Source organism: Hyla sarda, chromosome 5 (genome assembly GCF_029499605.1).
Source record: "Hyla sarda isolate aHylSar1 chromosome 5, aHylSar1.hap1, whole genome shotgun sequence".
Taxonomy (NCBI): Eukaryota; Metazoa; Chordata; class Amphibia; order Anura; family Hylidae; genus Hyla; species Hyla sarda.
Genome location: NC_079193.1, coordinates 2,627,618 through 2,640,484, shown reverse-complemented (window position 1 = coordinate 2,640,484; position 12,867 = coordinate 2,627,618). Strand labels below are relative to the sequence as shown.

Sequence of the window (12,867 nt, the reverse complement as noted above, 5' to 3'; positions counted from 1 at the left end):
GGACCACAGTGCGGACCCCTCCAGGCTGCCCCCCAAAATGTCCTACAGACCTGGAATATCTACAGAACAACCACCGCGCAGACTCATCCAAAAATATATCAAAAATAATTTCCTCTTAAAATTCATGTCACTTCATGTCACACAAACTAGAAATAATTCTGAATGTATTAATAAATAATTGATAAGATGACAAAATTGAGACAGATCCATGTATTATGAATACTATTCTTTGGAAACATCCAGAAAAACAAACAAATAATACAATAAAAACTATTTATTGAATAATCTGAATAAATTCTGTTTAGTCATTTCATTCTTTTGTTTTGTAATTTATCAGTCCAGGAGATTTCATTTTATTATTTAAATTCAATTTTCCATTTAGCCATTTTCATTTCTTATTACATTCTAACAATTTGAAAGAATTATTAGAATTTTTCTCAGAATATTTTATTTAAAAAATGTAAAAAAAAATAAATACCTATAATAGGTGCAAAATGGTCATCACATGAACATCTTCTTGTATCTATCCGACCTGCAGAAGCTTTTAAAGGACTGAATAAAAAATGTACCTTGTAAAGTATCGGTGACTGCACTTTTAAATTCTTTTTTCTCCCTCACTCTCTACACATTGTGATCCTGTTTTTGCTAATTTTTTAAGAGTTTTTACATTTTTAACTGTGAATCAATTTTCAGAATTTTTTACTTATATTTTTCCATTGAAATATTGATCGCCAATGTTTTACTGCTCGATTTTAAAGGACAAAAATTTACACTAAACTTTGAATATTTCCTCCTAAATTTATTTCACGCTGTCTATTAGGTTGTGAAGAGATTATGGAATTGGTAAGAATTTTACAGGATTTTTGAAATGAGATAATAAAATAGATTAATTGAAAAAATGTAGAATCAAATAATTTTAAATTATATATATATATATATATGATTATAATTATTTTTCACTAAAAGAACTTTTTTTTTTTAAATATAGAAATGATCGGCGTCAAAGTCTGAGAAGTTCCTGACACCTGAGATCAAGACGTGGCCGCGGGGTGAGATGACACAAGTGTATTTAATGTCACTTAACAGGAATTGCACAAACAGAAGTGACAATCATTGCAGCACTACACGGCCCATGTCTCCCAGCATTTCTTGCATTCACACTTGGGGTGGTGTGGCTATCTTCAATTTCTTTTCTTTCTTTCTTTCTTTCTTTATTTTTTTACCTTGTTCTAATTTTTTTTTTTTTGCTACAAAAAACACCCTTTGATAATTTTTCCCTGCACGTGTCTGAATTTGTCCATTTGCTTCTCCGCCAAAGGGGTAACAATAGATTAAAGCACAGTTAACCCTTGCAATGCAAAATGCCTACGATTCAAAGACAAACTGTTTAGTAGAAATTGCTCCGACCCTGTCCCAACCTCAGAGCCCTGCAGCACCTTGTGCCACATAGTGAGCTGTTGCACATTCCTATGGGATGAAAGGGGTTAATATTTTATGGTTTTGACTGCAGGCAAAGTTATGATGTATTTGGAAAATCCAGGAACAGAAAAAAAAAACGTTTAAGATGACAAATTATGGTTGAAATAATATCTGCGGTTCTTTGCTAGTTACAGAGGCCACAATCTTAAAGGAGAATCATTCACCCTTCATGTCATGTGTCCCTCGCTGCTCGAGGGGTGGAGCCTCATTTACATAACACTGTTCCTTTAAGGCTCACAAAGAATAGCTTGTAAATGACACCTCGGTGACTGATTTCTAAAACAAACTATTAGTGAACTTCCTAAACATTTATACAAGGAATAAAAAAAAATAAAAAAACAAGAAAAAAATAGGTAAAATAAATATTTTGGGAAATTTCAAAATAAATAACAAAAATTCAAATTACTCAAAATATTGTGTGTTCATTGAATATTTAAATTCAGATTTCCCTAAGCAAAAATCCTTTGAATCCATCTCAACTATTTTAGGATTTAGTTATCGGTAATTATGACATAACGATTTCACAAAATCCAGAAGCAGAAAACAAAATATTAAGCGGTCCGGCTATATTACTACCCAAATCAACACATTTTTACAAAATCAGAATTAGAAGCTTTAGTGTTTTTTCTAGTGTTGTTAGCGAGAACATTAATAAAAACATGTAAAATGTAAAAAAAGTAAATAATTCTAAATGAAACACAAGGCAAAGAAAATCTAAAGAACAGAAAGTGCCTCGGAGAAGCTTTTTTGTCCGTGTTTTAGTCAGATACAAAGGAAATTAGTAACAAAGAGTTTTAGGTTTTTTGTATCTCGTTACCTCAAAAATCTAAATTCTAAAAATAATAAGATTTAGTTTTTAATGTAAAGAAAAATCCTAAAGAAATAAGTTGAATCTAAGAAAAGATGTATATTCAATGAAGATTGTTAATTTCCTTTTTTTCCCCTTTTTTTTTATAAGTTTTTTTTTTTTACTTTTTTTTGCCCTGTAGGTGCAGAGCAGGGACTTGTTGTGTGCGGGGAGGTGACAGGGAATATTTATGTAGGTTTCAGTGGAATGTCTTCCCCTGTCAGCTCCAGGAATGCATCAATGCTTTGTAATTATAAGCTGTATAATAACTGTGAATTAAACATTGCTCATTATGGATTACAGGCCAGGTGTTCCTTCTGCCTGTCTTATCAAGAGCACATTTGCATTTTATTACCTTCTAATTGAAATGAATTCTCTCTCGCAGACATACCTGAGATGCCTCAGCGAGACAAGGAACCTCACCCAATGGTGACACTGAGTACACTGCAACCCCATGTACAGTTCACCCCACAGCCGGGGGCATTGACCACACAAACCCCTGATACTGTTCACCCATAGTGGTGAGAGCAGGCAGAGGGGGCAGGTGAGGGGGGCTGTCATGTGGACTGTACTCAGGATAATTCCTCAGTATTATTGATATAACACTTCATTGCACTCTATACAAACATTGACACAAGGCGCAGGGAGAGCGGTGCGGTGAGCGGGGTGGGGGGTAATTAGCGAAGTATTAGACTTGGCAGATGATTTGTTAATTGTAACACAATCTCTATGTTGCTGCTATAATGTAACCTTCCTGTCTTGGATCTCCCTCTCTGCATTCACTTGCCTTGTCAGGCCCCATTAGGTGAATGGTGAGTTTATAATTATAGATGAGGCTTGTGCTGTAGTGCAGATCTTCTGTACAAACATCTCATCACATACCAGTAACCTGCGCCGCTTCCCACAGGTAAATACCTGGTGAGACATATTTCCCTGCAGCTCCTCAGGCAAAGAAAGAGCAGAGGGAGCACCTGCCCTTAGTACAGAGGGGAGGGAGGAGAGTGCACCCTACAATCCTCCCGAATGGGACCCCCAAAAGAAAAGAGGCACCAAACCTCACTTTTGGGGATCTTATGCAGTAAATTAATCAGATATAATGTAACACAGTGAGCAGGATATGTGGCCTATGTGTGACCTCAGCACAGTTGACTCCACAGCTGCTCTATAAGCAATGGGGGTCACAACAAGAAGAGTCCGCTGGAGGTGAACCCTCAAACAATACTGGGTAAATAGGCAGTTTCTACTGATGTCTGCAAAACCTTGAGGTCCTAGTGACACCCCCCCCTGAAGGGCAGATGAGAGATAGACCTGAGTCTAGATTCTACACAGTGGACCCCAATACAATCCAAACACACAAGAGATGACAAAGAGTCCCCAATATAATGTGCACAGGAGAGCTACAGGTAAATGTCACATAAAACAAGAATCCTCAGCCAACCTGATATAAATACATCAAGAGCAGGTCCAACGATCCCCCAGTGAAAATAATACTAAGGATATAAAGAAGATAAAATACTAAGGACATAAAGAAGAAAAACAATACTAAGGACATAAAGAAGATAAAAAATACTAAGGACTTAAAGAAGAAAATCAAGAATAAAAGGGCCTAAAGAAGAAAAATAATACTAAGGGCATAAAGAAGAAAAATTATACTAAGGGCATAAAGAAGATTAATAATACTAAGGATATAAAGAAGATGAATAATACTAAGGACATAAAGAAGATGATTAAAATACTAAGGACATAAAAAAGAAAAACAATACTAAGGACATAAAGAAGAAAAATAATACTAAGGGCATAAAGAAGATTAATAATACTAAGAATATAAAGAAGATGAATAATACTAAGGATATAAAGAAGATGAATAATACTAAGGACATAAAAAAGAAAAATAATGCTAAGGACATAAAAAAGAAAAATATTACTAAGGACATAAAGAAGATAAGAAATACTAAGGACATAAAGAAGAAAAATAATACTAAGGACATAAAGAAGAAAAATAATACTAAGGACATAAAGAAGATAAAAAAACTAAGGGCATAAAGAAGATAAATAATAATAAGGGCATAAAGAAGAAAAATAATACTAAGGACATAAAGAAGATAAAAAATACTAAGGACATAAAGAAGATAAAAAAACTAAGGGCATAAAGAAGAAAAATAATACTAAGGGCCTAATGAAGAAAAATAATACTAAGGGCCTAATGAAGAAAAATAATACTAAGGGCCTAATGAAGAAAAATAATACTAAGGGCCTAATGAAGAAAAATAATACTAAGGGCCTAAAGAATAAAAATTATACTAATTGCATAAAGAAAAAAAAATAATACTAAGGAGGATAAAAATAAAATAATAATAATAACAATAATAATAACAATAATAATAATAACAATAATAATAACAATAATAATGTGCATTAAGAAAAAATAAATGATATAAACAACTATAATATAATAATGACAGGTAGATGAACAGCTCTGTCTACTGTAAATCCTTCCTGTCTGACCTGCCTGTGCCTCTGTATACACATTCATATACCTTTATACATACACACATACACTCACACATGCATATGCACTCACATATACACACAGATACAAAATCACACATATACAGTCACACTTATTTATACACACAGATGCACACTTACATTTATACATACACTCATAGACACATAGATGTACACTCACATGTATAGACTCACACATACACAGATGCACACTCATATGTATACACTCACACATACACACATGTATACATACACACAGATGCACACTCATGTTTATACACTCACACATACACACATGTATACACACATTCACATACACACAGATGCACACTCACATGCATATACTCATATAGACACACAGATGCACACTCACGTGTATACACTCACACATACACTCAGATGCACACTCACATGCATGTACTCATATAGACACACAGATGCACACTCAGATGCATGTACTCATATAGACGCACAGATGCACACTCATATGCATGTACTCATATAGACACACAGATGCACACTCACATGCATGTACTCATATAGACACACAGATGCACACTCACATGCATGTACTCATATAGACACACAGATGCACACTCACATGCATGTACTCATATAGACACACAGATGCACACTCACATGCATGTACTCATATAGACACACAGATGCACACTCACGTGTATACACTCACACATACACTCAGAAGCACACTCACATGCATGTACTCATATAGACACACAGATGCACACTCACAAGCATGTACTCATATAGACACACAGATGCACACTCACGTGTATACACTCACACATACACTCAGATGCACACTCACATGCATGTACTCATTTAGACACACAGATGCACACTCACATGCATGTACTCATATAGACACACAGATGCACACTCACATGCATGTACTCATATAGACACACAGATGCACACTCACATGCATGTACTCATATAGACACACAGATGCACACTCACATGCATGTACTCATATAGACACACAGATGCACACTCACATGCATGTACTCATATAGACACACAGATGCACACTCACATGCATGTACTCATATAGACACACAGATGCACACTCACGTGTATACACTCACACTCCCTTTGTAGAGTAGGGTGCAGGCTGCCTGGTCTTGTCTTTCCTGCTTTTATGTTTTTCACTCACAGCAAAAAGAAAAAAAAGTTTAGTAAGTTTCTGTTGTTTTCTTCCAGCTGACTGATCCCATGTATGTACCTGATAATGTACCGGAGTGTAAGGAGCAGGGGCTGGGGGAACCCCGTACACCCCGATACTGATCCCCTTACCCCCACCAGCTGATAATACACAACACTTATAGGAAGACATAATAATAGTAATGATTAATCTTATAATAGGATGAGGATGATTATAAGGTATAAGGAAGGATCGGGCACTCACCACCAGATCGGGTAGGTAGACAGAACCTGGCTGAGTCCACACAGAAAGAGCAAATATCCAAAAGAGAACATTGTCCGGAGCTGAGGATGAGGGGGATGAAGTTATATCACAAAGTAAGATCCAGAGGAAACCAAGGTGTGGAGAAGAGTCTGCAGGCAGGTGGGCAGGAGAACGACCCTCTGTACTGGGTGCTGCAGGCAGGTGGGCAGGAGAACGACCCTCTGTACTGGGTGCTGCAGGCAGGTGGGCAGGAGAACGACCCTCTGTACTGGGTGCTGCAGGCAGGTGGGCAGGAGAACGACCCTCTGTACTGGGTGCTGCAGGCAGGTGGGCAGGAGAACGACCCTCTGTACTGGGTGCTGCAGGCAGGTGGGCAGGAGAACGACCCTCTGTACTGGGTGCTGCAGGCAGGTGGGCAGGAGAACGATCCTCTGTACTGGGTGCTGCAGGCAGGTGGGCAGGAGAACGACCCTCTGTACTGGGTGCTGCAGGCAGGTGGGCAGGAGAACGACCCTCTGTACTGGGTGCTGCAGGCAGGTGGGCAGGAGAACGACCCTCTGTACTGGGTGCTGCAGGCAGGTGGGCAGGAGAACGACCCTCTGTACTGGGTGCTGCAGGCAGGTGGGCAGGAGAACGACCCTCTGTACTGGGCGGGCAGGCAGGTGGGCAGGAGCCCGACAATTCCTCCACTGGGTCCGGCAGGCAGGTGGGCAGGAGAACGACCCTCTGTACTGGGCGGGCAGGCAGGTGGGCAGGAGCCCGACAATTCCTCCACTGGGTCCTGCAGGCAGGTGGGCAGGAGAACGACCCTCTGTACTGGGCGGGCAGGCAGGTGGGCAGGAGCCCGACAATTCCTCCACTGGGTGCTGCAGGCAGGTGGGCAGGAGAACGACCCTCTGTACTGGGCGGGCAGGCAGGTGGGCAGGAGCCCGACAATTCCTCCACTGGGTCCTGCGGGCAGGTGGGCAGGAGAACGATCCTCTCCTCCTGTACTGGGTGTTACAAGCAGGTGGCCAAGAGCCAGACTCTCTGTACTGGGTGCTGCAGGTGGGCAGGAGCCGACAATTCCTCTCCTACTGGGTGCTGCAGACAGTTGGGCAGGGGCACGATCCTCTACTGGGTGCTGCCGGCAGGAGGGCAGGGGCACGATCCTCTACTGGGTGCTGCCGGCAGGAGGGCAGGTGCCCGTCAATTCCTATACTGAATGCTACAGACAGGATGCCGACAACCCTCCTGTACTAGGTGCTTCAGGCAGGTGGGTATGAGCCTGTCTTTACCTTATTTTATGTATTGCTGGTAGGTAGGCATGAGTCTGTTCTGGGTGCAGGTGGGTAGGTGCCTGGTTCTCCCCTAATACTGGGCAGGCAATAGAGTAAAAACCAAGCTCTTCTCTTGTTCTGGATGCTGCAAGTGGGCAGGAGCCTAGTTCTCCTCTTGTACTGGGCAGGTGGGTAGGTACGTGGCTCCACCTTAACCCCTGTGCTGTAGGCAATTGGGCAGAAGCCAGGCTATCCTCCTGTCCTGGGTGCTGCAGATGGCTAGAATCTTGTATATCCCCTTGTCCTGGGTGATGCAGGTGGTCAGGAACCTGGCATTTCCTTGTCCTTGGTGCTGCAGGTGGGCAACAGCCTGGCTCTGCTACACTGGGTGCTGTAGGTGGGCAGGAGCCTTGCTCTCCTCCTGTCCTGGGTGCTGTAGGGGGGCAGGAGCCTTGCTCTCCTCCTGTCCTGGGTGCTGTAGGGGGGCAGGAGCCTTGCTCTCCTCCTGTCCTGGGTGCTGTAGGGGGGCAGGAGCCTTGCTCTCCTCCTGTCCTGGGTGCTGTAGGGGGGCAGGAGCCTTGCTCTCCTCCTGTCTTGGATGCTGTAGGGGGGCAGGAGCCTTGCCCTCCTCCTGTCCTGAGTGCACAGAGCTGACACTCTAACAGCAAATATTAAAAAGAAAAAAACTTTGTACAGAGAGATGAGAGACAGACTCCTTCCCGGGGAGGACCCAATCAGCAGATCTTGCCAAGGGGGAATTGTGATGACACTGCAGCCGGGGAGGGATGAGCTAATCTCCAGCAGATAGGGCTCTGTGGCCCCCAGCCCTGCGATCAGGTGGGGTCCTACAAGACTTCACAGGAAGAGAGGAGAGAGGAAGTCCCGGCAGGTCCCTGTGACCGATCACTGCAGCCTCATCCTGGAGGTGATGGAGTCCTGTGTGTGCAGTGTGATATACATATATACTACAGTATTATATACAGTGCAATGTGATATACATATATACTACAGTATTATATACAGTACAGTGTGATGTACATATATACTACAGTATTATATACAGTGCAGTGTGATATACATATATACTACAGTATTATATACAGTGCAATGTGATATACATATATACTACAGTATTATATACAGTACAGTGTGATGTACATATATAGTACAGTATTATATACAGTGCAGTGTGATATACATATATAGTACAGTATTATATACAGTGCAGTGTGATATACATATATAGTACAGTATTATATACAGTGCAGTGTTATATACATATAAAGTACAGTATTATATACAGTGCAGTGTTATATACATATAAATTACAGTATTATATACAGTGCAGTGTGATATACATATATACTACAGTATTATATACAGTACAGTGTGATGTACATATATAGTACAGTATTATATACAGTGCAGTGTGATATACATATATAGTACAGTATTATATACAGTGCAGTGTGATATACATATATACTACAGTATTATATACAGTGCAATGTGATATACATATATACTACAGTATTATATACAGTACAGTGTGATGTACATATAAAGTACAGTATTATATACAGTGCAGTGTGATGTACATATATAGTACAGTATTATATACAGTGCAGTGTTATACACATATATACTACAGTATTATATACAGTGCAGTGTGATATACATATATACTACAGTATTATATACAGTGCAGTGTGATATACACATATATAGTACAGTATTATATACAGTGCAGTGTGATATACATATATAGTACAGTATTATATACAGTGCAGTGTTATACACATATATAGTACAGTATTATATACAGTGCAGTGTGATATACATATATACTACAGTATTATATACAGTGCAGTGTGATGTACATATATAGTACAGTATTATATACAGTGCAGTGTTATACACATATATACTACAGTATTATATAAAGTGCAGTGTGATATACACATATATAGTACAGTATTATATACAGTGCAGTGTGATATACATATATACTACAGTATTATATACAGTGCAGTGTGATGTACATATATAGTACAGTATTATATACAGTGCAGTGTTATACACATATATAGTACAGTATTATATACAGTGCAGTGTTATACACATATATACAACAGTATTATATACAGTGCAGTGTTATACACATATATAGTACAGTATTATATACAGTGCAGTGTGATATACATATATACTACAGTATTATATACAGTGCAGTGTGATGTACATATATAGTACAGTATTATATACAGTGCAGTGTTATACACATATATACTACAGTATTATATAAAGTGCAGTGTGATATACACATATATAGTACAGTATTATATACAGTGCAGTGTGATATACATATATACTACAGTATTATATACAGTGCAGTGTGATGTACATATATAGTACAGTATTATATACAGTGCAGTGTTATACACATATATAGTACAGTATTATATACAGTGCAGTGTTATACACATATATACAACAGTATTATATACAGTGCAGTGTTATACACATATATACTACAGTATTATATACAGTGCAGTGTGATAAACACATATATAGTACAGTATTATATACAGTGCAGTGTTATACACATATATAGTACAGTATAATATACAGTGCAGTGTGATATACATATATAGTACAGTATTATATACAGTACAGTGGGATATACATATATAGTACAGTATTATATACAGTGCAGTGTTATACACATATAAAGTACAGTATTATATACAGTGCAGTGTGATATACATATAAAGTACAGTATTATATACAGTGCAGTGTGATATACATATATAGTACAGTATTATATACAGTGCAGTGTGATATACATATATAGTACAATACTATATACAGTGCAGTGTGATATACATATATAGTACAGTATTATATACAGTGCAGTGTGATATACATATATAGTACAGTATTATATACAGTGCAGTGTAATATACATATAAAGTACAGTATTATATACAGTGCAGTGTGATATACATATATACTACAGTATTATATACAGTGCAGTGTGATATACATATATACTACAGTATTATATACAGTGCAGTGTGATATACATATATAGTACAGTATTATATATAGTACAGTGTGATATACATATATACTTCAGTATTATATACAGTACAGTGTGATATACATATAAAGTACAGTATTATATACAGTGCAGTGTGATATACATATATAGTACAGTATTATATACAGTGCAGTGTGATATACATATATAGTACAGTATTATATACAGTGCAGTGTGATATACATATATAGTACAGTATTATATACAGTGCAGTGTGATATACATATATAGTACAGTATTATATACAGTACAGTGTGATATACGTATAGACTACAGTATTATATACAGTGCAGTGTTATATACATATAAAGTACAGTATGATATACAGTGCAGTGTGATATACATATAGACTACAGTATTATATACAGTGCAGTGTTATATACATATAAAGTACAGTATTATATACAGTGCAGTGTGATATACATATATAGTACAGTATTATATACAGTGCAGTGTGATACACATATATAGTACAGTATTATATACAGTGCAGTGTGATATACATATATAGTACAGTATTATATACAGTGCAGTGTTATACACATATATAGTACAGTATTATGTACAGTGCAGTGTGATATACATATAAAGTACAGTATTATATACAGTGCAGTGTGATATACATATATACTACAGTATTATATACAGTGCAGTGTTATACACATATATAGTACAGTATTATATACAGTGCAGTGTGATATACATATATACTACAGTATTATATACAGTGCAGTGTGATATACATATATACTACAGTATTATATACAGTGCAGTGTTATACACATATATAGTACAGTATTATATACAGTGCAATGTGATATACATATATAGTACAGTATTATATACAGTGCAGTGTTATATACATATAAAGTACATTATTATATATAGTACAGTGTGATATACATATATACTACAGTATTATATACAGTGCAGTGTTATACACATATATAGTACAGTATTATATACAGTGCAGTGTGATATACATATAAAGTACAGTATTATATACAGTGCAGTGTTATACACATATATAGTACAGTATCCCGTCCTCCGATCCCGACCTCCTATCCCATCCTCCTATCCTGTCCTCCTATCCCGGTCCTCCTATCCCATCCCCTTTCCCGTCCTCTTATCCCGTCCTCCGATCCCGACCTCCTATCCCGACCTCCTATCCCGGTCCTCCTATCCCGGTCCTCCTATCCCATCCCCTTTCCCGTCCTCTTATCCCGTCCTCCTATCCCGACCTCCTATCCCGTCCTCCTATCCCGTCCTCCTATCCCGTCCTCCTATCCCGTCCTCCTATCCCGTCCTCCTATCCTGTCCTCCTTTCCCGTCCTCCTTTCCCATCCTCCTTTCCTGTCCTCATATCTCGACCTCCTTTCCCGTCCTCCTTTTCCGTCCTCCTATCTTGTCCTCCTATCCTGTCCTCCTATCCCGTCCTCCTATCAAGTCCATCTATACCATCCTCCTATACCAACCTCCTATCCCGTCCTCCTATCCCGTTCTCCTATCACGACCTCCTATCCCGTCCTCATATCTCGACCTCCTATCCCGACCTCCTATCCCATCCTCCTATCCCGTCCTCTTCTCCCGTCATCCTATCCCGTCCTCCAATACCGTCCTCCTATCTCGACCTCCTATCCCGACCTCCAATCCCGGCCTCCTATCTCGACCTCCTATCCTGACCTCCTATCCCGACCTCCTATCGTGTCCTCCTATCTCGACCTCCTGTCCCGACCTCCTATCCCGACCTCCTTTCCCGACCTCCTATCCAATCCTCCTATCCCATCCTCCTATCTCGACCTCCTATCCCGACCTCCTATCCCGACCTCCTATCCCGATCCTCCTATCGTGTCCTCCTATCCCGACCTCCTATCCCGTCCTCCTATCCCGACCTCCTATCGTGTCCTCCTATTCCGTCCTCCCATCCCGTCCACCTATCTTGACCTCCTATCCCGTCCTCCTATCCCGTCCTCCTATCCCGACCTCCTATCCCGTCCTCCCATCCCGACCTCCTATCGTGTCCTCCTATCCCGTCCTCCTATCTTGACCTCCTATCCCGTCCTCCTATCCCGACCTCCTATCCCGATCCTCCTATCGTGTCCTCCTATCCCGACCTCCTATCCCGTCCTCCTATCCCGACCTCCTATCGTGTCCTCCTATCCCGACCTCCTATCCCGACCTCCTATCCTGACCTCCTATCTTGACCTTCTATCTCGACCTCCTATCCCGACCTCCTATCCCG

At 39.6% G+C, this 12,867-nt stretch overlaps 2 protein-coding genes across 2 annotated transcripts in view; one reads left to right on the top strand and one right to left on the bottom strand.

Moving 5' to 3' along the window:
* The window catches only part of LOC130272809 (protein Wnt-3a), a 171,656-nt gene extending 165,097 nt beyond the window's left edge, over positions 1 to 6,559 (bottom strand). The window contains exon 1 of the mRNA XM_056518706.1: positions 6,264 to 6,559. Coding sequence (XP_056374681.1) covers positions 6,264 to 6,334 — 71 coding nt within the window. The 5' untranslated portion in view covers positions 6,335 to 6,559. The remainder of the gene's footprint in view (positions 1 to 6,263) is intronic.
* Positions 6,350 to 12,867, top strand: part of LOC130272804 (uncharacterized) — a 114,459-nt gene continuing 107,941 nt past the window's right edge. Inside the window, exon 1 of the mRNA XM_056518697.1 lies at positions 6,350 to 7,518. Coding sequence (XP_056374672.1) covers positions 6,350 to 7,518 — 1,169 coding nt within the window. The remainder of the gene's footprint in view (positions 7,519 to 12,867) is intronic.